Source organism: Plenodomus lingam (genome assembly GCF_022343315.1).
Source record: "Plenodomus lingam strain CAN1 chromosome Unknown contig_11, whole genome shotgun sequence".
NCBI classification, from domain to species: domain Eukaryota; kingdom Fungi; phylum Ascomycota; class Dothideomycetes; order Pleosporales; family Leptosphaeriaceae; genus Plenodomus; species Plenodomus lingam.
Window position 1 is genome coordinate 1,160,945 of NW_027093929.1, and position 21,631 is coordinate 1,182,575.

The following is a 21,631-nucleotide window of genomic DNA, read 5'->3' on the forward strand; positions in this document are numbered from 1 at the left end:
CCCCCATTATTCTCACCATGTCCTCCCTTACCCCAGATTCAAAAGCTTACCGGCAATTACTGCAGGGCGTTTCCATGCTACATGGCGTCGGACTTTGGGGCCAGGGGTGTAATCACTCTTTCCACATCCTGTAAGGCTTTTCATCTGCGAACCCAAGTTCCCGGAACTCCACAGATGATTCAAATACCCCCGTGTGTGCATGATCGACGATCTGCGTGACCGTTTTGCAAGGGGGAGATGCGAGATGGTAAATTGAGCGGGGGATGTGGATGGTTGGGCTGGATGTTGTTGTGGACGTTTTTCTTTGTTTTACACGGTTGGGTTTGTAAGCATGATACGTGTCGTGAGATGTACTCGTGTGCGCATTGTGACCACAATAGCTGTTTGTGACATGAAGGACATACAGATTCTCTAGATGTAACTTTTCCAAGTGTTCGATCATACCCTCACTAATCCACAGTTCCCTCTCCTCGCCTGTGCCCTTTCCTAGACACAGGCTGTTTGCAACTGGAGTTTGAATATTCTAACTCCCTTGGAGGATATGTATCGATTGCATGCATTTTCATGGAATGCTTCAAATACCTTGATATCTCTCTCGTATCTCTATCCCGTAATAGTACCATCAGCAGCAGCCGATTCACCTAGATTCATTCCAGCAGTTCTAACCAGCTCTTTCTTCCTTTAACCCCTCATGTCCTCACCCTTCCATCCCAACCCCAAATTCTACAACGCACAGCATAAACTCCCCTCATCCTCATCTCCCGTCTCCCCGTCTCCCCCCTCAACCAACCGGTTCCCTAATACTCTGCTACTACAGCACCTGCAATAATTCCCCGTCCGTCCACATTCCCATTCCACCACGTCCCAGCACCATCACCCACCCATCAAACCACCCCAATGACATAAAACATAAAACATGGAAACATGAACCATATCTCACACCACAGTGAGTCTGAGATCGTATCCGTGACGAGGCGGGGGATATGTGCTGAGGTGGGGTTTTTCTACTTTGCAATGTCAATGTGTATAGGGTCTCCAGTCACAAGTCACAAGTCACAAGTCGCCCATCGTCCATCGTCCATCGCCAGTCTCGAAAATACCAGGCCATGCGCGAGATAAAAGTATTCCAATCACAACTCCCAACCCCATCAAAACAACAACAACATCAACGTTGAAACCCCCCTCCCTTTCGTAATTCATTCGTGGCATTGGGTATATACAACAACCCCTCTTATAATCCTCATTGAACGTGAAAGTTCATGCCCTACTGTGCCATCTCACGTCATACCATGAGCCCATCCGCCTCTGAAAAGTAAAAGAGAGAGAGAGAGAGAGAGAGAAAGGGAAAATGCCCTAGCGCCATTCCAACGCGCTCCCACTTAGCCCGTATCATAAACCAAAGTACCCCAAAATCGAAAGAAAAAGAAAGAGAAAATAGTCTAGTGGATGTGAGAATGAGATCTTTCTTACCCTCACGACTAGGAAGACCAGATAGAGAGACCTCACTACACCACCACAACCCCCCCTTGAAAGAAAAAAGATCGACGAGACGTCTCAGATTTCAGTTTTAGGGGGCGGAGTCCCCTCAGCCACGTCGTCCTTTTCCACAACGACAAAGTCGTCATCGACCTCGTCTGTCTTTTGCCGTTTCAACGATGGCTGTTGCGCGTCGGAGTCTGCGTCTTGGGGATCGACGGTCGGGGCGTCGGGGAGTTGGGATAGGAGGGCAGAGGGTTCGGTGGTATCCTGTTCTTGTTGCTTCTGTTTGTTTGTGTTTGCCTCTTCTGCTGCTTCTGGGTCTGCGGTTGCGGGAGGGAAGAAGTGGCTGGGGTTGAGTGTTAGTTGTGTTGCGTACCATGACGTGTGAGAGGGGGGGGGGGGGGGGAAGGTTACGGAATCTTTCTAAAATAAGCATCCTCGTCCTTTTGCATAAAGTTGCAAAATATGACTCGATCGAACTTGTCCGCCTGCTCCTCATCCTCTAGAAACTCGCGCACAGTCTCCAACGCAACCTCACTCGCCTCGCCGCTAGGATACCCGTATACGCCCGTACTCAGCGCCGAAAAGGCAATACTCCTGCAGCCATTCGCAGCCGCCAACTCCAGACTCGTTCTGTAGCAGCCCGCCAGCAACTTGGCCGCACGCGAGCCTTCCTTCCAATAGATGGGACCGACAGCGTGAATGACTTTTTTGCTCGGCAGTTCATAGCCGTCTGTAATTTTTGCACTGCCCGTCTCACAGCCGTTCAGGGTCTCGCATTCTTCGAGGAGCTTGGGGCCGGCGGCGCGGTGGATGGCGCCATCTACGCCGCCGCCGCCTAGGAGGGAGGTGTTTGCTGCGTTGACGATGGCGTCGATGGCAAGGGTGGTAATGTCTTGGCGGATGACGCTGATTTTGTCGTTCAGCGAGGAGGAGGCCGGGTAGGCGGGTGTGGCGTCGGTGTCCCTGGGTGCGATCTTCTTGAGTTTGTAGAGGAGCGTGAGGGTGGGGATCTCGTCCAGGCCGACGGTTGTGACCATGGTGCGGATGGCTGTTGGTGGAGAAGGGCTGCGCTGGCCTGTGGAGAGGGGTTTTGCGAGGTAGTAGGAGCTTGTCATTAGTCGTAGGCGATGTAGGAGAGTGAGAGGGCGTGGCATGTAGAATGATGGTCAAGAGGTGCTTGGTGTGGGGGAAGCTCTGCGACTAGGTGGGGTCAAAGCTTCAAGGTTGCGTCAAGGTCCCGACGCCATTTAGGTTGGATCCCCACCAAGTCAGAGACATGCCGCATGGTGGACTCGCAGTGTATGGGAACATGATTCCATACTGCAGCCTAAAATAAAAAAACTAGTCTTGGTCCTCTTGCACCATAAAGAGCAAGGTCAAAAAAAGCACCAGATTTCCACAGACGGTCATGGATTGATCATTTCAGCGTGAGACAAATAACATACACCATACATCATACACGTACACATTACCATGGCCGCTCATTTCCCACTTCATACTCTGGCAGCCTGTTTCTTCTTCTCCGCAGCCTCCTCGGCAATATCCTCGGCCCCATCATGTATTCTCTCGACAATATGCTCTGGCAGATTGTCCTTGGCCCTCTTGTTATCCCTCCCAGCCGCTCTCTCCTGCTCCCACTTGTCCTCCCTCAACTTCTCCTGCCCTTTGATACTCGTCTCGACCTGTTCGACTGCCCGCTCAATCTCGACCTCCATCTCCGGTAGCTCGAATTGCTCTGCAATGAGTTTGCCATTCCACCGTTGCAGCACCATGACGTCTTCCTTCTCGTTGTTGGTCTGCTTGTGAACGACCGAGGCCACTTGGTCGGCTTGTTCTGGTGTGGGCCGGGGCGCTGCTCTAGATAAAGCCCGCGTAGGGTACATGAGTCCAGCCGTGTAGACCTCGTCTAAATTCCAGTTTGCCCTCGGTTTCGGCAGCCCGTGCTTGAGCAGAAATTCGAGATGTTTCGAACCGGATAGAGCTTTCCAATGCGACCATGCACGGTACAGCACGTAGAAGAAGGGCAGGTTGGGGATAATGGGGACGAGCATGAAGGGTGCTGTAAAGGGCATTATGACCACGCTCCAGACCAGTCGTCTTCGGTGGAGTGCTTGGCGATCTTTTGCGAGTTTCTCCAGTATGCCATTCACCCGGGCTTCAGGGAGGTAGCGGCCGGGGAACAAGACCTCATACTTTGCCTTTCCCTCTCTTATGTCTTGTTTCCGCTGTGCGGTCAAGGCAGGAATGGTCTTGAGGCCCCACTCTTCATATGGTATCCTCTTTAAAGCCTGGTTGCCGTAGAATGTGACCTTGTGCTTCCAGTTGCCAATCGCCTTGGTGTCCTTTTCCCAGGCAGACCATGTCTCGTTTGCTTTTATGGTGAGCTTGTCGTAGTAGGAGCGGTCAGACGGGGGTTTCGAAGAAGTCTTTTCGCAGTAGAGGAGGGAGCGACGGGTCGAGATGGGCAGGAGGAAAAGGCGCATGGTGGATTGTGTGCGAGGGCAGAGGTAAATTTATTATTCTGTGCCGGGGTGTGGTGGGTTGGCTAATCCTGGGGTGACGTGGGAGGGAGGGGGGGTGCCAATCGAACAGATTGTGGCGGCGTGAAGACACTCGGCAGGCGCGCGGGAGGTGGGAAAAACGTTAGTTTGCGTGAGACATGATAGTGGTGGTGGTGATGGTAAGAAGATTTTGAATATTTGAGCATGTGTGCAAGAGAGAGAAGTGAATTGGCTTGTTAAGAATGAAGTGTTGTAGTGTGCATGTTTGCAACGAGGCGCAGCTGCAGGCAAGGCTTACTAGCCTTTTTTTTTTCCTTTGGACTGTTCTGTGATGAGGTCACTGCCAGAGCTGAATGGTGGGTAGAGTAGAGTACTCTACTCTGCATACTATAGTTACTTAGTACACATGTACAACCTAGTCCAGGTAGAGAGTACCGGCACAGAGTCTAACCATCCGTGGTCCCAATGTACATGCTAAAGTCTTGCATGCGAGCAAGCATCCCTGTTTTTCGCTGGTCGCCGCCCTGATCGACCCGCCGCCCCCCATCGAGCCCATCCAACCCCGGCTGCGACCAGCGCTCCAGCCAAGTTTAATTTCCCTTTCTCTCTCTTGTTTGCCCCCAACCGTCCCCTCAGCCCAAACACACTCAGCCAGAGACGAGGACCCTTGACGCCTCACACCGATACACCACCGTCGCCGATAGAGTAATCCTACCGTCAGTCAGTCAGGCCCGTCACTCGCCCATACACACCCACTCCAGCAATCACCATACTTTCGACATTCACTCCCTTCCGCCCATTCTCCTCTCTCTCTCTCTCTCTCTCTCTCTCTCTCTCTCTCTCTCTCCCCTCTGCGCCGTGCTGGTCTGCCGCGAGCCTTCCTTCTCTTCGCCCCTCCGCACGCTGCACGCCGAGCATGCTGTCGTCGCGCCTTCTCTATTTCGCTCCCACGTAATATCCCACCCACGTCCCTCGCTCGCGCCTGCCATTTCCACTGCTGCCAGCTGGGGAGAACGGGCAACGACGACCGGCTGTTGCGACGAGGACGCCTCTCTCCCCCTCCTCCTCTCTCCTCTCTCCTCTCTCCTCCCCCCTTTGCTTGAAGCATGATCACCACGTCCATGAGCGAACGCAGACGAAGCGATGACCATGGCAACGGCACCACCACTACCACGAACAACAACACTAATAACAACCTCACCTCGCCCTTTCTGCGCCCGGACGCGGCAGTCCATGGCACCGCACATACGCCCGCCACCGCCACCGCCACCGCCACTGCCCCCAGCCACCTCAGCCACCTCAGCCACACCAATCGCCTCTTGCCCTCACCGATTCCACCGCAGACCGCTTCGTCGATAGGCTCCACCCAGCAACGCCCCCAGTCGCGAGTCAGCGCCGTCTCAGGCTTCTCGAGAGACAGCCAGAGCGAGCGCGCCGCCGTCCGCCAGAGCCAGAGCCATTCCGTCTCGAGCACCCCGCATACCCTGGCCTCGTCGAATCGCAGTCTGAGCGCGAGCGCCGAGAACAGGGACAAGCATCGTGCCGTCAACACCCTGCCGCCATGGATCCAGTCGGCCGATGAGGAAGACAATGCAGAAGTCACCTCGCACCTCCTCCCCCGGACGCCGACGTCGATACGTCCTGCCTCGCACCACTACATGCCCACGCCCAAGTCCAATGTCCCCGGCCGCAAGTTTGACCACGTCCGCGAAGGCGCACCCGTCACCCTGTCCACCCCCGTCAGCGACAGCGCCTCGAAATGGAAGCAATTCACCCAGGCCTCCAACCTCGACCGTCCCGTCTACTCGCGAGGTCAGATTGTCGACGACGACTGGCTCAAGGAGAACATGGCCGACCTGGAGCAAAAGTGGGAGCCCATCGACAACGACGACAAGGAGGAGAAGATCAAGGGGTTCTGGCTCTTCAACACCACCAAGCGCACCCGCAAGCTCGTCCGGTTCCAGGAGACGATTATGAAGCACCCCATGGTTCCCGCCCTCATCCGCATGATTGTCCTCACCTTCTCCGTTCTCGCCCTCGCCCTCGCCAGCTCCATCTACCGTCGCTCTGATAGTCACAACTGCGACAACAACTCGTCTACCTGGATGGCCATTATCGTCGACATCTTCGCCATCCTCTACACCGTCTACATAACCTACGACGAATACACATCCAAGCCCCTCGGCTTGCGCTCCCACAACGCCAAGATGTCGCTCATCTTCCTTGACCTGGCTTTTATCGTCTTCGAGTCCGCGAACCTTAGTCTAGCCTTTCAGGCACTGACAGACGACAAGTGGGCCTGTGTAGAGAGTGATCATGATATTCAGGCATGTCCTTATACGAAGAGCATATGCCAGAGGCAAAAAGGTCTGACGGCGACGCTGTTGATTGCATTATTGGCGTGGATTGGTACATTTACTATTAGCACTTTGAGGTAAGCAATCTCGTCTTCCGTCTCTGTCTCCTCGCATCTGGACATACTGACACACCAATAGGTTGATCCACCGTGTAGCGAGGTAGCCTATCCTGCACGCGCCTTTTTCCCTCGCCCAAGACATGATTACAAAATACCCCCACATTTTCGTATCGTTCTTTTTTTCTTGAAACATATCCTATCATCTGCATATCTCATGCCACATCCCTACCAATACGCTGCTACCATATACCACCACCACACATCAGCACCAGACTGATCCATTCCCCCGCCCGCACACTAGAAACGACGACGCGCTGATCCACGCCTCCGCTTTCTCCTTTGTGCACCGCGCCCGCCACCATGGTCGCCGCGATGTCGGTGTTCCCCGTATCTCGGCAATCCCTGCGTTTTCCTAGTCGGCTTCGTTCGCGCGAGACATCGTTTCTTCGCTGATCCGTTTTTTTCGCTGGCCTATTCTCTTTTGCGCAGTCTTGGCGACTGGGGCAATTTGAGGAAGTTATTCTTGTACTCTTTTCTTCTTTTTTGGTCATTGTGTCTTCTGGGCCAGGCTTGGGGCCTGGAGGTATTGTGCTGGCATGGGGCAAGGGCATAGCATGGCGTTTCCGTCTTTTGGTTTCAAGTGTCCAAAATGTTTTTCTTTTGAGCATGGGGGATTGAGACTGATAATCTGCTTGTTTTCTTTTGCGTTGGCAGACTAGACTTTTCCTTTTCTTTTTGGGTTTCTTTCTTTTTTTTCCCTTTTCTTTTTTGTACACTCACGCATTGAAACGGCAGAGGAGAAAGTTGAGTTTGAATTGTCAGTCTGTCAGTCTGTGAAATCTCTTTGTTGTCGTCTTTTTGTTAATTGTGTTCGAGGTGGTGCGGCTCTGAAGGGGCGAAATGGACATTGAGATGGAGAATTAGAAGAATCAGAATAACAGAGAAAGGAGGCTGAAGCCAAGACCGAAGACAAGGGCAGCGCAGAAGACAAGACGCATGCGTGGATGCGAACGACAAGGGTAGAGTAGTTGTGAAGTATAGTATCGTACAAGTGTATATAACACCAGCAAGACACATACCATGCCATGGCGAAGACTGACTAGGGAAGAAATGCTACATTTGGTTTTTTTCACATCATAATACCTCCGCCTCCGTGTGTGACGGAGGACCGTTTTTTGAGACCTGTACACATGTGTCTGTGGAACATCACAGCGCCACTGTCACTGTCACGTTGACACCGTGGTATAATCATCATTACTACATCTCTCTCTTCTTCCCCTTGCACACATTCATTCATTCATACTCACGCTTCCTAACTCGTCACAATCACCTAGTCCACACCAAATACACCTCAGTCTCCCCCCCCCAAACAAAACCCCTACACACAACAAAACCCCCCATCCACCGGCAACCCCACCCCCGTAACCCAGCGCGCCTCCGCACTCGCTAAAAACACAGCCGCAGCAGCAACATCGCCCGGTTCACCAAGGCCCCTAAGCGGATGATGGGCCTCGAGCGCGGCTTTGTGGGCTGCGGCTTCGGGGGCGAGAAGGCCGTGGATCAGCGCGGTTTGCGTGTAGCCCGGACATAGGGCGTTGACGTGGATGAGGTGGGGGGCGCAGTCTAGGGCTGCGGTTTTGGTGAGGCCGAGGACGGCGTGTTTGGAGGGGACGTACGCGGCTGGGTGGGTTGGGGGTTAGTTTGGGGGGGTTTGGGTGGGAGGGGAGGGGGAGGAAAGGGGGAGAAAAGGGAGCGTAGTATAATGGGAGGGGAAGGGAGAGGAAAAGTAAAAGAGAAGGGGTGATACTTACACAATCCCGGTGAAGCGTTGTATCCATATACACTTGCTAGATTGATAATCCAGCCACGATCTCCACTCGCATGTGCATCCTGCTTGATCATCTGCGCCGTAGCATATTTCAACCCCAAAAACACGCCCTTGACATTAACCTCAAACGTCCGCTCAAACGCGCGCTCCTCAAACTCCCACACAGGCCGCGGACCATGTCCACCCCCACTCTCCACACTCATGCCTGCATTATTCACCATAATGTCCACGCGCCCATACGTCTCCACAGCCGTGGCAATCAGGCCCTGCATATCCGACGCCGAGGTGGTGTCGCATTTCACAAATATGGCTTTGCCGCCCAGTTTCTCGATTTCCTGGACTGTGGTGAGGGGGGAGGCGTCGGTGCGGTATTCGGGGCGGAAGGACTCGGTCAGGTCGGAACAGACAATGCGGGCGCCCTCAGAGGCAAAGGTCAGGGCGATGGCGCGCCCGATTCCAGATGAGGATCCGGTTATGACGGCGATTTTGTTCTCGAGACGGCCTGGCATTGTGGATGGGTTGGGGAGTGCTGCGCTGCTAGGGTGTGAAGGTTTTGATCTGCTGTGTTTGAACGACAGAGTAGAAGTCTGTTAGCTGAAGGAGGGATATATAGTATCTTGATATCAGAAGTGACAAAGGCGGTGACTGAGCGTGGGACAGGATACGAAGTACGTTCCAGGGACAATCTTTCTCTTGACCGGTACCCGTCCTTTTGCTCAGATTAACAGGACGCCGTTGTGATCGGTTAGCACTTTGTGTATACACAAGTTCTGCGGGATGAAGAGGACATGGAAATCATTGCGGGGTTAGCGCGGAAGTACCTAGTTCAGCGTGCATACTCACGCCATACTCGGTCCCGTCGAGTAAGCTTTCTTCGGCTGGTTGGCATTTGCTTGCATGTCAAACGTAAGAGAAATGGTAAAAAGGGCCGCTCAACGTGGAAGCATTCTGTAAATCAGTGTTGGAGATGCAAATCAGCACTTCATGCGGAGGCTTCGATGCAAGAGCAGCTTCGCATAGGTCCAAGAGGATGGGTTCAAGTGAGCTTGCATCTTGTCACTCTGATAGACGTCACGCTGAGAGAGTTGTGGATTGGTCTGGGTCAGATAGTCCAAAGTCGGTCGGTGTAAGTGGTAGGAGGTTGGAGTTGATACCAAGTGTGTCCGGGCCACGGGCGGGGGTTGAGCAAGCTGCCCTCTGGAGCCAATCACCATTGACCTACGTCATCATCATGTCCATCTCGAAGCATAACTCAACGTAGGAGATACCGGTGCACAGAAAAGAAGATGGTAACCATAGTAGAGATGATTCCGAGAGACGAACAGTCTTGAATTGTGGCTGCAACACGACACCCACGATACAGCCTGAAGATGGCAGTCGAAAAGAGCAGGGTCGAGCCATTCCCATGGCATCTCGGTGTCTACGATGCCCACTGCCATCCCACAGACACAATGTCAAGCATGGACAAGCTCGTAAACATGAAAGCACGGGTCCTCACCGTAATGGCCACACGAGCTGAAGATCAACATCTCGTCCTCGCCACGGCAGAAAAACACGGCATCCGGTCTAGCGAGCCCAGCAAATGGACAAGACAAGAACGCATCCTCCCATGTTTTGGTTGGCATCCATGGTTCGCCCACCAAATGTACATTTCAGACGACGACGACGACAACAACAACAACAACAACAACAACAACAATAATGACAACACCAACGACCAGGAAGCCCCCAAATCTCTCACAGGCGAAGCCAAAATCTCCCACTACCACTCCATCCTCCAACCCTCCCACCCCACTCCCACCGAAGCAGACCGCGCCATCTTCCTCTCCCTCCCAGACCCAACCCCCTTCTCCACCTTCCTCGCCCGAACCCGCGCCCACCTACAACGCCACCCCACCGCCCTCATCGGCGAAATCGGCCTTGACCGCTCCTTCCGGATCCCCGAGCCCTGGGCCCTCGTCCCCTCATCATGGGAGACCCGGGACAACAGGCTGACGGTGGGCGGGCGCGAGGGCCGCCGCCTCACGCCGTTTCGCTGCTCGCTGCAGCACCAGAAGAGGGTTTTCAGACTGCAGCTGCAGCTTGCGGGGGAGATGGGGCGGGCGGTGAGTGTGCATGGGGTGCAGGCGCATGGGGTGTTGTTGGAGTGTTTACAGGAGGGGTGGAGGGGATGGGAAAAGAAGGTTGTGAGTAAACGGGAGAGAAAGGATAGGGAGAGAAAGAATAGGGAAATGTGTCAAACCAGGGATGGTAGTTTCCAGGAATCCCTTTCTCACCAACACAACCCTAATACTAACAGTACAAATACTAAACCCCCCTTCCCGCCACGCATCTGCCTTCACAGCTACTCTGGCTCCCCTTCCACTTTCAAGCAGTATCTACATCCAACCATCCCCGCCCACATCTTCGTCTCCTTTAGTACCGCCATCAATCTCGGCGATGCCTTGCACCAGCCCACACCCTCTGCCTTCGAGTCCCTCGTGCAGACAGTACCGGACCATATGTTGCTCGTCGAGAGCGATCTCGATCGCGCGGGGCCGGATATCGATGTCAGGCTGGAGGATATGGTGCGCAGGTTGTGTGAGGTCAAGGGGTGGGGGGTTGAGGAGGGGGTAAGGCGGTTGGGGGAGAATTGGAGGGCTTTTGCGCTGGGGGAGGACGAGGACGAGGAGTGAGGGGGTGGGGTTCTGGAGATTGGGTAGAGGTTGGATGGGAGAGTAGGAAGGGTATGGTTGGGTGTGGCCATGAGATGTTGGATGGCTTGATGTAACATCATAACAGTGTAAGATGGCATGTTTGAGAGTTACATTGATGAATCACTCATGTTGTGTAGCATATACTGCATCACTACAAGATGATTCTTCACCGTCACTTCATCGTGCAAAAGGCATCATGATCGTGTCAAAGGACATTTCCATTCATATCAGGGGTCTATCATCATCTCAACCCAGCACATACCCAGTGCAACCTAGCCGGAACTTTCAGATCATATCCAGAACTCCTCAAACCTCCACAACAGTCGCCATGGTGCCGCTTGCCAAGAATGCCGCGTCAAAGTCCTCTTGGAAGGAAGCCTGTGGGCCAGCGTCCTCCTCCTTGAACTCCTCGCCAAACTCGTCGATGTACTCGGTGATGCGGTTGTGCAGAGAATCATATTTCCAGTCGCCGTAGTAGATGTCGTTGGTGTCCAAGTCTGGGCGGTAGAAGCTCAGTCCCTGCAGAAGGTTCGGTCCCGTCCAGCCTGGTGTATGCTCGCCCTGGCGCAACTTGCGGATCGTGATTGTCTCGAGACGAGGAAGACGACTCAGAAGCCTCGTCAACATGGTGCGATAGCCGCCGGTGTTGAGGAAAGCTGCGTTGTCGACGGCTTCTTCGGCGTGAAGGTAGTTGACCTCGTTGATGATGTCCGTGTCTTCGACCGAGAACTTGGGGAGATCCAGCTTATCCTCGAGAAACTCCCATGCCCACATGGACCGATACTCGTGCTCCCTCAGTCCCTCGGAGACCAGCGTGATGTTGCGTACGTGAACCCCCAACTTGGGATTGGCGGCCAAAAGAGAAAGGAATTTGCCAAAGCAGTCATACCTAGGATAGATGGTCCTGCCCTCGCCGATCAACTTCATGAAGGGGGTATAGGCTGCGCAACAGAAGTCCTTGCTGGCCAAGCGCATCTTGCCGACCTCAACAGCGCTATCCATGTGCGTCGCGATCAAGTGAATAACGTCGAATGGCATGTACGGCTTGGACTATATATGGGATCTTGAGATTAATCTCCGCATGTGATCAGTTTGGATTCAGGATAACTTACCGAAGTCTTGTGGAGCGGTGCATAGTTGGCATTAGGCAATACCTGGGTGATATTGGCAGGGTCACCTGGGGCTGTTAGTGCATGAATCCATAGATCTGATTGCGCAGCTCTACTTACGATTGGAGGGGTCATCGTCGGTGCTGATCTTGTCGTCGGTGCTCATCTTGTCGACTTCAGAGGTCAACTCATCGACGTCAATGATGATCTTGCCGTCTCCAGTGATGATCATGTCGTTGTCATGGCTGGCCATCTGGCCGTCATTGGAGATGCTCATCTTGGTGTTGTCGGAGATGCTGGAAAAGCTTTGAGAGTGGTGTAGGTGTGGAGTGAGCTTTGAGAGCAGTGTGGGTGGGGAGTGAGCTTTGGTGAGGGGTGTCAAGGTTGGGTGAGCTTTGCAAAGGATTGCGGTGAAGTGTAAGAGATGCCTCTGGCGAAAGGAGTGCTGCTCCTCTGATCAAAAGTGAGGTGGAGGAAATCAAGTCGAGGTGAGGGGGGAGTTGGCTTTTTATGTTGACGCTGGCGGCTCAGGTCCGTGACGCGCTAGCAAAGTACGTGAGAGTGAAGTGAACCTGGCTGGCGTAGATCGAAGCAAAAAAGATTCAAATCTTAGAAGGTTCTGGCTGGTAGACGTGGTAGCCTTCACGGTGAGAGCACTGCCTTGGACTTTGCCTCGCAGCAGGTTAAGAGAAGATGAAGCTAGTAGGACGCATCAGACCGAGGGCCGGACGCAAAAGAGCTCTGTCAATTGCTCGCGTGGTACTCGTAGAAGCCTCGACGAAAGTGTCGATCCCGAGTCGCACTGGAAGCAAACGGTAGACGCCGGTCGCGCTGTCAAGTGGAGCATGCAAACGAACGCGGTTGGACGTGTTGCATGCCTGCAAGGGAAGGAGCGTCAACGGGAGTAGCGAGTACAATGATGAATTGCATTTAGATCTTGATAATTGGTTTAATCGTATGCCTCGCTGTCACATGTATGCCTTTGCCATGCGTTGAGGTCGGATGAGATTGAGTACGTCTGACATCAGCTGTGAATGGTCGATATCAGATATTCAGCGACAAGCAGGTCAGAACAGGTGCGCATGTTCATTCCAGAGAAATCCCAAAGTCTTCGTATGTATTACATGGTATGCCTTTGAAGGATTGCAGTGGTGCTGGAATCTCTTCTTGTCCAGACAGGATGCTGTCAGTCAGCGTTAGAGAGTGAGCCAAGCAAGGTGGAAAGACTCGTGAGGGCTTACGTAGAAGTGCCCAAGGCAGCTGCCATCGAGCTGGAATGAATACAAGATACCGTGGTTGGGAAAGGATGCTCGAAGATGAGAGAAGGAGGAGACTTGAAGCATGGAAGACGTGTGAAGTGTGAACTAGTGGGAAAGGTTCTAACTCAGATGGGTGTATCGCTGAGGGAAGTTGCAAGTTGCAACCAGGAGGGCGGTAGGCACTTTTGAACTTTACCTGCCAATGCATCTCAAAAAACCCTATCTTTGTTGCGTTTGGCTCTACTGTGAAGCATTTTTCTGGTGGAGTAATACCGGTATGACCCTGTACTCAAGCGTGCTGCAAAGGCCACTCACTACACACAGCAGCTTAGATTGAGGGATCAAACTGCTTTGCCATTTCCTTCGAGAGGAAGATGCATAAATCGACTCAATCCCCCCCAGTCCAATCCGACATGGCTATTGACGAGCAAAGATGCGGGTGAGGGAAATCAACGCTCGCTTGGCAGACCTCTGCAGACGAAGATGAAGTAAACATGGCACGTGGTTAGACATGCCTAGACTAGAGAACGCGCGACAACCTCGGCCGGGCCTGTTCGTCCTTTTTTTCTTCTCTTCAAATCACACCATCACGCCAGCATCCTTAGCATCCTTAGCATCCTTAACTCCATCCACGACTCACGGCTCGTGAAGCCAGGCTATCTTCGGCTTACCGTCACTCCAAACCTCCAGACCGCGCGGATCCGCCTGCGGCCTGTCCCTGACCCCCGCAAGATGCGCCATGCACGCGCCTTCACCGCCGTCTAGATTTCCCCGGGAAATTGGCTGCAAAAGCAACTTCAGGTCACATGGCATCAGCGCAGGCGGTTTTGCAAGGGTGAGCGCGCGGGCAGAGGTTGTGAGAATCTCCCTTTGTGTACAGGCTGGGGGATTGGCTTGCATGGGCGACGGGCAGTGTTCGCCTCATGGCACCTACGAGCTTCTCGTCTGGCAGACTCATCCCACAAGGGCTAGGTACCTAACCACCACCGAGCGCGGTGGCTGCGCCAACCTTGATGGTTTGGCTGACTTTTGCTCCACGCCTATTGTACCACAGGACGCATGACGCCGGCAGCTCGCCTCGAAGGACCTGTGTGGAGCGGCCCCCCCGATTTTCTCCAGTTTTTCTACATGTACAACACAGTATTTGCATAAGCAGACCCTGACTGATACGGGCACGCTTCTGCCGCTGAGCTTTTGGACCTCGGAACAGGCTGGCATGTTCGATCAGTTAGACCCGACAATTGGCCATTAGATCGAAACGTTAGTCGTGTTGGAAACACTTGTACCCTTCGTCGGTCCTGTTCCAAGTAGTAATCGGCTTGAGATTCGCAGTTGTTTCCCATCTGCTGCGTACAGTGAGTGCATAGTGCAGCCAAAGTATCCACTCTGCCGCGTCGAACAGCCTCCCGATCTTCAGCCAAGCATTCTTGGTCAACAACCGAGACATCCCAAACGTCGACAACACCACGTACTGTGCACAACTCACTTGCCCTGGGGGTCCTCAAACCGCATTAACATCCATAAACACAGAGAGCAGGCATACCAACATCAGATTCATGGAGATCCCCACTCAAATTTACCCACTGGGGCTTGCCAAGCGCACTCAGGCTGACGATCAACTTAATCTTTAAGCACTACTCGTCGCGGAAGACTAGTAGGTCTCTTGATACTTTACTTGTCACGAATACACAGCCAGGTGCTTACGCAGTCCAAATAAGCACGCACCTGCCCAGCATTCTTTGAGCAGATGCCTCCTGGGAAGAGGTTTGGGAAACAGCCATCTGCAGAAGAAGAAGACTGGACACGTTCGCCCACCCTCAGCATCAACAGGCTTCTCCCACTGCCTCAAAGACAGCGGTTCCGAGTTTCAACTTTCAACTGCGAAAAGGTATCCCACGCTTGCGACCTCGAAGTTCGCACAATTCGCCGACACGGTGCAACATCGTACGCTAGTTTAGGTACCCGCCCACAGCCGACCCACGCACGAGCGGGCTGCATCTGCAAGGCAAGCGGATTTCACCAGGCATTGCGCAAGCCCTGGCACTTTCTCTTTATTTGGCACATCAACACCATCAGAGACGTTCCAGCCAGTCACATCCGCTACTTGACACACGCACAATCCCTTTGCAGTAAGCCTTGGCAACGCTACTTCTCCCCCTCCGCCCAACCGAGTCACAACAACACCCTTGGTACGGGGCCCGAGAAAATCCACATTGTTCTCACCCCCCCTCCCAATACTATAAAGCAGACGTCGTCCGCTTTTTCCATCTTTGCTTAGCACTACCACCGCCCACAACTTTCCACAAACACCAAGTAAGAACACATACACGCTCTCACCCACGCATACCCCGCCACCACCCGACCAACAGCCCCCCAATTATACATCCAACCAGCCGCCATGTCTTCCACCAGCTCTACCTACCACATTCCCTTCCCCAAGAACTTTCTCGCCGTCAACACTCGCCCCAAGAAAACAGTCCTGTCTGCTGCCCTCACTTCCCCCGTTGCCAACCTCGCTCCCCACGGCTTTCTTTCCAACGTGCCGACAAGCAGCATTCCCCATCGTCACCAGTCCATCTCCTCCATCTCTAGCATCACCAGCGTGGCTACTTCAGACACTGCTGCATCCGACGCTAGCACCATCAGCGCGCCATCATCTCCCCGCACCAAGCCCGCGGACAGCCCGATTCTGGGTCCAAAGATCTTTGCTCCTCTCCAGGTCAATGCAAAGCATGCACTCCCTCCCAAGAATGCGGGCGAGATGAGCGCAGCCGAGAGGCAGAGGCGCATGAGCTTTGAGAAGCACACTTTCTTGTCCAACAGACACTAGAAATCTGTGTCGTCACTGCATCCACGTTGATTTTGAGGGCGAGGTGAAGTTGCATCACGACGCACGTTGGACAGGACGAGTCATCAGCAGCGGCCTGAGCGGGATCTCACGGGCACGGTGGGCATAGCGGACGGAGTCATTGCAACACAAAGGGGCATTTTGATTTTCACGAGGTCACGATACCAATTTCTTTTTTTTCTCATTCTTCTGGGTCCACGAGGACAGTTCATGCATCATCGTTTTCACACAAAAAAAGAAGCGGATTTCAATAGTCCACACTTTGGTTTCTGAGCGCGGGTTCATAGGCGTTGGATCGGAGGCACGGATTTTTTCACTGTTTTGGCGGTTGATTACTATTGTCGTACCAATCTCAAAGTTGCAGACTATTGAATCAGACGAATGAAGCGGTAGCGATATATTCACAAGCACAAACCAACGTGATCCAACCATTGAATAGCACTGCATGTTTCTCTCCCTCTCTCCCACACACATCCATAAGAAAAAAGACGCCACAATCTTACCGTGTCCTATCAAATCATACCCCCATCTTCACCACCCTAACCCCTCCCCCACCTCATCATCTCACCATCGTCACCATCACACCACACCAACACCCACACACCATACCAAACCCGTCACCCATCCCCCAACAAAAACCCCCTCCCCCCTGCCGCGCCCCCAGCACCCTTTACAACCCCGGGTCCCCGAGATATCCCCGCGCGCACATCATCACCCCAGGACCCGCGGGGAGAAAAGAGCTGGTGTTGGCTCAGCCCGGTTCTTGTGTGGTATGGGGTGTGTGTTGTGTGCTGGAATGGGATGGGGAGGCGGGTTAGAGGGGTTTTTAGAGGGGGATTGGGTTTGCGGGGGTAGGGGCGGGGGTGTGGTGGAATAGGTAGGGAGGCTATTTGTGGGTGTGGGATGGAGGTGAGTTGTTTCTGGTCATGTCATGTCATGTTGCGGATACGGGTGTTGGTGTGTATGCTTGGGTTGTGTTTATGTATTTACTTTTTGAATTGGCTGGTTGGTTTGTGTGCTTCTTGGTGGATTGAAGGTTTTTGGGGTTTGGGGTGAGGGGGTTGGATTGGGGTTTTTTGAGGGTTTGGTGGGTGGTTGGGTGGTTGGATGGTTGGATGGATGGGTAGATGGATAGATGGGTGGCCAGTCATCCAGTTACTTTCTCACCCATCTCTCTCCCACCTCTCCCCCCAACCAATTACCCGCTAACCCTCCAATCCAAAACACCTCTTCACACAACCCAGTCTTACCAACTTCCAGAGACCAGTAGCGTGACCACACATCCGTATCCTTACCGAAACCCCTAATCTAGTGTCTGCAGTCGTGGCCTATGTCTACACCTATGTCCACCCCCTACACCCACGCTTACACCCATACCCACCACATACCCAAAACCCCCGCATAAACCACCCATCCCATCCTATCCCACCACCCATCCCAACCACGCCAAACAAACCCCATAGCCTGTGGCACCACAGTGCAAGTAAGTATATCCACAAGCACACGCTTTAGAAAGAAACGCATGCCGCATCACCTCGCTACACTTCTACACCTCCACACCGCAAGAGCTCCAGAGGGGCCTGCTGGATATGCACATCACAGATTAGTACCGTACACACGCAAGACTTCAACACCACCATACCACCCCACCCCCATCACACAAACACCTCACCCGCACCCCCAATCCCATCCAAACAATCTCCAAACTGATGCATCAAACCTCTTTATTCTCCCCTAGTAATACAATACAACGCCGCCTTCTGCTCAAGCGGACGTAGGGCGATCTAGGCAATAATCCTCTCGCTCGACATCTTCTCACGGACACTTGGCCGCGCACGCCACTCAGCCAGCCGGCCACTTGGCAAACAGACAAACAGACGTACAGACTGGAAAAAAAAGGGTGAGTCTGGATGGAAGGAGAAGAACCAAGTCGTCTGGCGGGAGAAAGAAACAAAAGGTACGAGGAAGATATATTCAACCACGCAGAGACATACATGGCCTGTGGTAAGAGAGAGAGCGAGAGAGAGAGAGACAGAGAGAGATTTTGGATATGTTTTCTTTTTTTTGCTCCGCAGATCAGGTCAACAAGTCAATCCGTCGAATCCCGTCACTCCATCAATCGCTCGGAACAAACGCAAAAGAGAGGGAGGGAGAGAAGGGAGGGAGGCAGAGACGGGGAGACGGAGAGAGCAACCTGAGCCTAACCAGCTTGAACAAGGAAATAAAAGAGATTCAATCCGCATCGCATCCCATCGCATTTGGATTGCATCCATCCATCCATCCATCCGTCCATCCATTCCAGTCAGTCAGTCCAGTCCCAGTCCCAATCCCAGTCCATTCCATTCCATGTCAATCACCCTTCCCATCAGAACAATTCCTACAAAGAGTCGGTTGCAAACAAAGAAAAAGAAAAGAAAAAGGGTTGGGCCTATCCAGCGGAGAACAAGAAAATCCAAAACAGCCGACCATCCATCCATCCCATCAATGTAAACGGAATAAAAACAGAAAGAAAGAGGTGTTCAACAGAGCAAGGAGAGAGAAAGGAAAAAAACAAATGGGCCGAAGCAAAAACGCCCAGAAACTCCAATGCTGGTTTGCTGCTGCGCTCATACATTCAGAGGCAAAAGAAAAGATGTCTTTGTTTCCCCAGATTTCCCAATGGTCGTATGTTCTTGTTATTGGTATCCAGCATGGCCGTCCTTTTTGGGTTGCTTTGGTCAAAAGCCAACACAACAGGGGGGTTCGAATTTCAGTTCGCGGGATCAGTCATCGTAAAGAAGGAGAAGTCGTGTATTATGTAGAAGCGTGTTATGTGTAAGTGTGGGTAGATGTGCGGGAGGATGAAGGGCGTATATACACAGCGACCGATGGTGTGCATGTGTGATGGCGGTAGCGAAATATGGAAGTGGGTACATGGCAGGCGATCAGAGGATTCCCGAGTCTTTGAGGGCGTTTTGGAGTATGGTTTCCTTTACAGCGGCGAAGACGAGGCGGATATTTGATGTGTCGGTTGCTTGTGTGAGGCTGTATTTATTAGTACAAAATCTGCAAAAAAAAAAACCCCCCGGGGGGAATGCCGACGTACTGAGGATAGAGGTTCAGGTGCGCTCGATTCACCTGATTAAATCTCCAGAGCAGGTACTTGGCGGCGCGGTTGACATCGTTACCTCCCGAGTAATCTGGAAAATAGTTGCCGAGTGGTGAGCGGGCCAGCTTCGCCTTGAACAGGTCGACCTTGTTCAGGAACAAGATGATGCTCGTTCTCATGAACCACCGACTGTTGACGACCGAGTCGAATAAGACTAAACTCTCCATCATGCGGTTCTGTACAAGCACGTCAGCTTCCCATTCAGTCCCCCCAGCCTTGCATACGGTTCACCTACTTGCGAGCTTTCTTCCAACAGAACCTGGTCGTATTCGCTCAAGGCGACGCAGAAGATGATGGATGTGACGTTCTCGAAACAATGTATCCATTTCTTGCGTTCGCTCCGCTGGCCGCCCACGTCAAACATACTGTTTCAGGTTAGCGAATGCGCCTGGGGTGTGTTTGAAGGAGCGTGCGTACTGGATGCTCAATTGGCCCATTGTGAAGCGTGTCTCGTAGATACCCGTCGTCTTGGTACGCGCGCGTAGGACGTCCGATTCGATGGGAATGTAGTTGGGGTCGGCTATCCGCTCCACTTCGTCGAAGAAACTGCGGTGGGTTAGACGATTTGCGCTGCCAAAGAGAGGGAAAAAGAGAGAGAGAGAGAGAGGGAGCTGAGGCTACGTACTATGGCGCAGAGTCCATGAGATAGAACTCGCTCGAGTGCTCGAGCACCTTGGGTATGCAGGGATCGCGCCAGACGGCGGTAATGGCCTGGCCCACCCGCACGTCGAGCGGCTTCTCGGGATCTGGATCGACAATGTATTCGAGCAGGTAGTCGCAGTGGGCGGCGTTGCCTGGGCCCTCTGGTTGAATTTCGAACTGGCGCATGGCGGTGATGAGGGCCTTGGAGCAGTCGATGACGTTTTTGTAGATGGTGAGGCGGTACATGGCGAGTTCGTCCTGCGTGTACCCGTTCTGATGTATAATCTTCATCTGCTTGACTATGGTCGACTTGCCGCTTTCGCCGGAGCCTGTGTGGTATGGTTAGCTTTTGCGCTGGTGATGTGGCCCAGCAGCGGGCGTCGTGGGTGCTCACCTAGCAACAGGATCTTGCATTCACGCCGCAGCCGCCGCGAGTCCTCCTCGAGCTTGCGGTCAATGGCCTGACTGCGCTTCTTCTGCTCGACGTCATCGTTGGTGGTGCTCATGCAGATACCCATGGTGATGGTGATGGTGATGGGCTGGGGGCTCAGCGCGGCACTTGGCCGCAGGCTGGCGAGGAAAGGCGGAGGGCGTCAATGGCAGAGCGCTAGGCTCAGCGCGTCGCAAGGGAGTCGTGTTTTGGGGCGGACGAGGCTGGGCGAGACAGCGTCTCACTGTCGGCGGCCGCCTGACGGGCGCTGCGATGGGCAGGCGATGTTGACGCTTCCGTCGGCTCGATCCGACAGCCAGCGCCGCTCTGTCGACTTGGAGGAGGGGTGCGTGCAGCGGGGCGACGGCGACGGCGACGGCAGCGGCAACGGCGGCGGCAGCGGGCGGTCGGGGGCTGCCAGCGTTGTGGGTGTATGAGTGGGGGGTGGAGAGAGAGAGAGAGAGAGAGAGACAGAGAGAGAGAGCGTCTGCAGCGGAAGGCAGAGGCAGCGAGGGCGCCGTGGGAGGGTTGGCAAAGGGCCGGCGATGGGGGGAGGGGGTGGGAGAGGCGAAGGGTGTGGAGGGGGGAGTCGGGGGTGGGAGAAGAGGATGGTGGTGGGTTTGCGGAGAGGATGGGCAAGGGTTGGCAAGCTCGCTCGTGGAGTTGTGGGCTGGCGGCGTTGGTCGAGCTGGGTGACGGAAAGCACGGGGCAAGTGACGAGCCAGGTGTGTTCGGGAGATCGAACGCAAGCGTGGGAAAATAGGCGGCGGGTTTGCTGGGCGATATAGCGCGTGGGCAGAGTGGGAACAGGGCCTTTCGTTCCACACTTTTGTTGTCGCCGGGGGCAGCCTGGACCTGGATGCTGGAAGAGGGTGGGGGTGGAAGGAATGGGGGGATGGAGGGATGGAGGGATGGGTGATGGAGAATGTACTACTACGAGGTACTACAACGGTATGTAGTCTGCTGCAGGCAATGGGGGGCCAAACATCCCAGGACAAGAGGATGAGTTGTTTGAATAGGGGGGGGGGGGGTAGGGATAGATGGATGAGGTGAGCGGGGGAGGGTAGAGGGAGATGGAGAGGATGGCGAAGGTGATGGTGAAGGTGAAGGTGAAGGACAAGGACAAGAAGAGATGCTCCCATGTGCACGTCTACCAAACCAACTGTGTCGCGCTCTGGGGAAAAGGGTCAATGGCGAGGGCAGCAGCAGCAGCAGCAGCAGCAGCAGCAATAGGGTTACCGCGTGCCGGAACTTGTTCCTGGCAGTTGGCTA

The 21,631-nt window shown here is 53.7% G+C and overlaps 10 protein-coding genes across 10 annotated transcripts; 3 read left to right on the plus strand and 7 right to left on the minus strand.

Annotated features, from left to right (window-relative positions):
• Window positions 1-1,554: 1,554 nt before the first annotated feature.
• On the minus strand, window positions 1,555-2,597 carry IAQ61_000816 (uncharacterized protein; the record flags this gene model as incomplete). The annotated part of the gene is made up of 2 exons (XM_003842485.2): window positions 1,555-1,825; window positions 1,894-2,597. 2 exons carry the CDS (start codon window positions 2,595-2,597, stop codon window positions 1,555-1,557), a joined length of 975 nt encoding a protein of 324 aa, XP_003842533.2.
• A 378-nt stretch (window positions 2,598-2,975) lies between these two features.
• IAQ61_000817 (uncharacterized protein) lies at window positions 2,976-3,965 on the minus strand (the record flags this gene model as incomplete). Its single annotated transcript, XM_003842484.2, has 1 exon — window positions 2,976-3,965. The coding sequence occupies one exon, from the start codon at window positions 3,963-3,965 to the stop codon at window positions 2,976-2,978; it is 990 nt and encodes a 329-aa protein (XP_003842532.2).
• Window positions 3,966-5,104: 1,139 nt separating this feature from the next.
• IAQ61_000818 (uncharacterized protein) lies at window positions 5,105-6,503 on the plus strand (the record flags this gene model as incomplete). Its single annotated transcript, XM_066094827.1, has 2 exons — window positions 5,105-6,417; window positions 6,479-6,503. The coding sequence occupies 2 exons, from the start codon at window positions 5,105-5,107 to the stop codon at window positions 6,501-6,503; spliced, it is 1,338 nt and encodes a 445-aa protein (XP_065955135.1).
• Window positions 6,504-6,638: 135 nt separating this feature from the next.
• Window positions 6,639-7,067, minus strand: IAQ61_000819 (uncharacterized protein; the record flags this gene model as incomplete). The annotated part of the gene is made up of 1 exon (XM_003842482.1): window positions 6,639-7,067. One exon carries the CDS (start codon window positions 7,065-7,067, stop codon window positions 6,639-6,641), a length of 429 nt encoding a protein of 142 aa, XP_003842530.1.
• A 710-nt stretch (window positions 7,068-7,777) lies between these two features.
• IAQ61_000820 (uncharacterized protein) lies at window positions 7,778-8,736 on the minus strand (the record flags this gene model as incomplete). Its single annotated transcript, XM_003842481.1, has 2 exons — window positions 7,778-8,079; window positions 8,211-8,736. 2 exons carry the CDS (start codon window positions 8,734-8,736, stop codon window positions 7,778-7,780), a joined length of 828 nt encoding a protein of 275 aa, XP_003842529.1.
• A 458-nt stretch (window positions 8,737-9,194) lies between these two features.
• On the plus strand, window positions 9,195-10,902 carry IAQ61_000821 (uncharacterized protein; the record flags this gene model as incomplete). Its single annotated transcript, XM_066094828.1, has 2 exons — window positions 9,195-9,484; window positions 9,591-10,902. 2 exons carry the CDS (start codon window positions 9,195-9,197, stop codon window positions 10,900-10,902), a joined length of 1,602 nt encoding a protein of 533 aa, XP_065955136.1.
• Window positions 10,903-10,940: 38 nt separating this feature from the next.
• Window positions 10,941-13,832, minus strand: IAQ61_000822 (uncharacterized protein). The gene is made up of 5 exons (XM_003842479.2): window positions 13,274-13,832; window positions 12,153-13,215; window positions 12,036-12,100; window positions 11,061-11,973; window positions 10,941-11,009 (listed from the first exon to the last, which is right to left on the minus strand). The coding sequence occupies exons 2-4, from the start codon at window positions 12,307-12,309 to the stop codon at window positions 11,230-11,232; spliced, it is 966 nt and encodes a 321-aa protein (XP_003842527.1). The 5' UTR covers window positions 12,310-13,215; window positions 13,274-13,832; the 3' UTR covers window positions 10,941-11,009; window positions 11,061-11,229.
• Window positions 13,833-13,927: 95 nt separating this feature from the next.
• On the minus strand, window positions 13,928-14,191 carry IAQ61_000823 (uncharacterized protein; the record flags this gene model as incomplete). The annotated part of the gene is made up of 1 exon (XM_003842477.2): window positions 13,928-14,191. One exon carries the CDS (start codon window positions 14,189-14,191, stop codon window positions 13,928-13,930), a length of 264 nt encoding a protein of 87 aa, XP_003842525.2.
• Window positions 14,192-15,689: 1,498 nt separating this feature from the next.
• Window positions 15,690-16,121, plus strand: IAQ61_000824 (uncharacterized protein; the record flags this gene model as incomplete). The annotated part of the gene is made up of 1 exon (XM_003842476.1): window positions 15,690-16,121. The coding sequence occupies one exon, from the start codon at window positions 15,690-15,692 to the stop codon at window positions 16,119-16,121; it is 432 nt and encodes a 143-aa protein (XP_003842524.1).
• A 2,942-nt stretch (window positions 16,122-19,063) lies between these two features.
• Window positions 19,064-20,447, minus strand: GNA3 (G protein alpha subunit; the record flags this gene model as incomplete). The annotated part of the gene is made up of 6 exons (XM_066094829.1): window positions 19,064-19,163; window positions 19,225-19,463; window positions 19,523-19,652; window positions 19,705-19,833; window positions 19,913-20,258; window positions 20,324-20,447. The coding sequence occupies 6 exons, from the start codon at window positions 20,445-20,447 to the stop codon at window positions 19,064-19,066; spliced, it is 1,068 nt and encodes a 355-aa protein (XP_065955137.1).
• Window positions 20,448-21,631: the final 1,184 nt, after the last annotated feature.

What these genes read in the sequence shown, in the direction of transcription:
- IAQ61_000822 (XM_003842479.2), bottom strand. Translation starts at nt 12,309, where the DNA reads ATGAGCATCTCCAATGACGGCCAGATGGCCAGCCATGACAACGACATG. An exon ending in CGACGATGACCCCTCCAATC is followed by an intron (nt 12,101 to 12,152) that starts GTAAGTAGAGCT and finishes TAACAGCCCCAG; the next exon opens with GTGACCCTGCCAATATCACC. An exon ending in CACCGCTCCACAAGACTTCG is followed by an intron (nt 11,974 to 12,035) that starts GTAAGTTATCCT and finishes TCCCATATATAG; the next exon opens with TCCAAGCCGTACATGCCATT.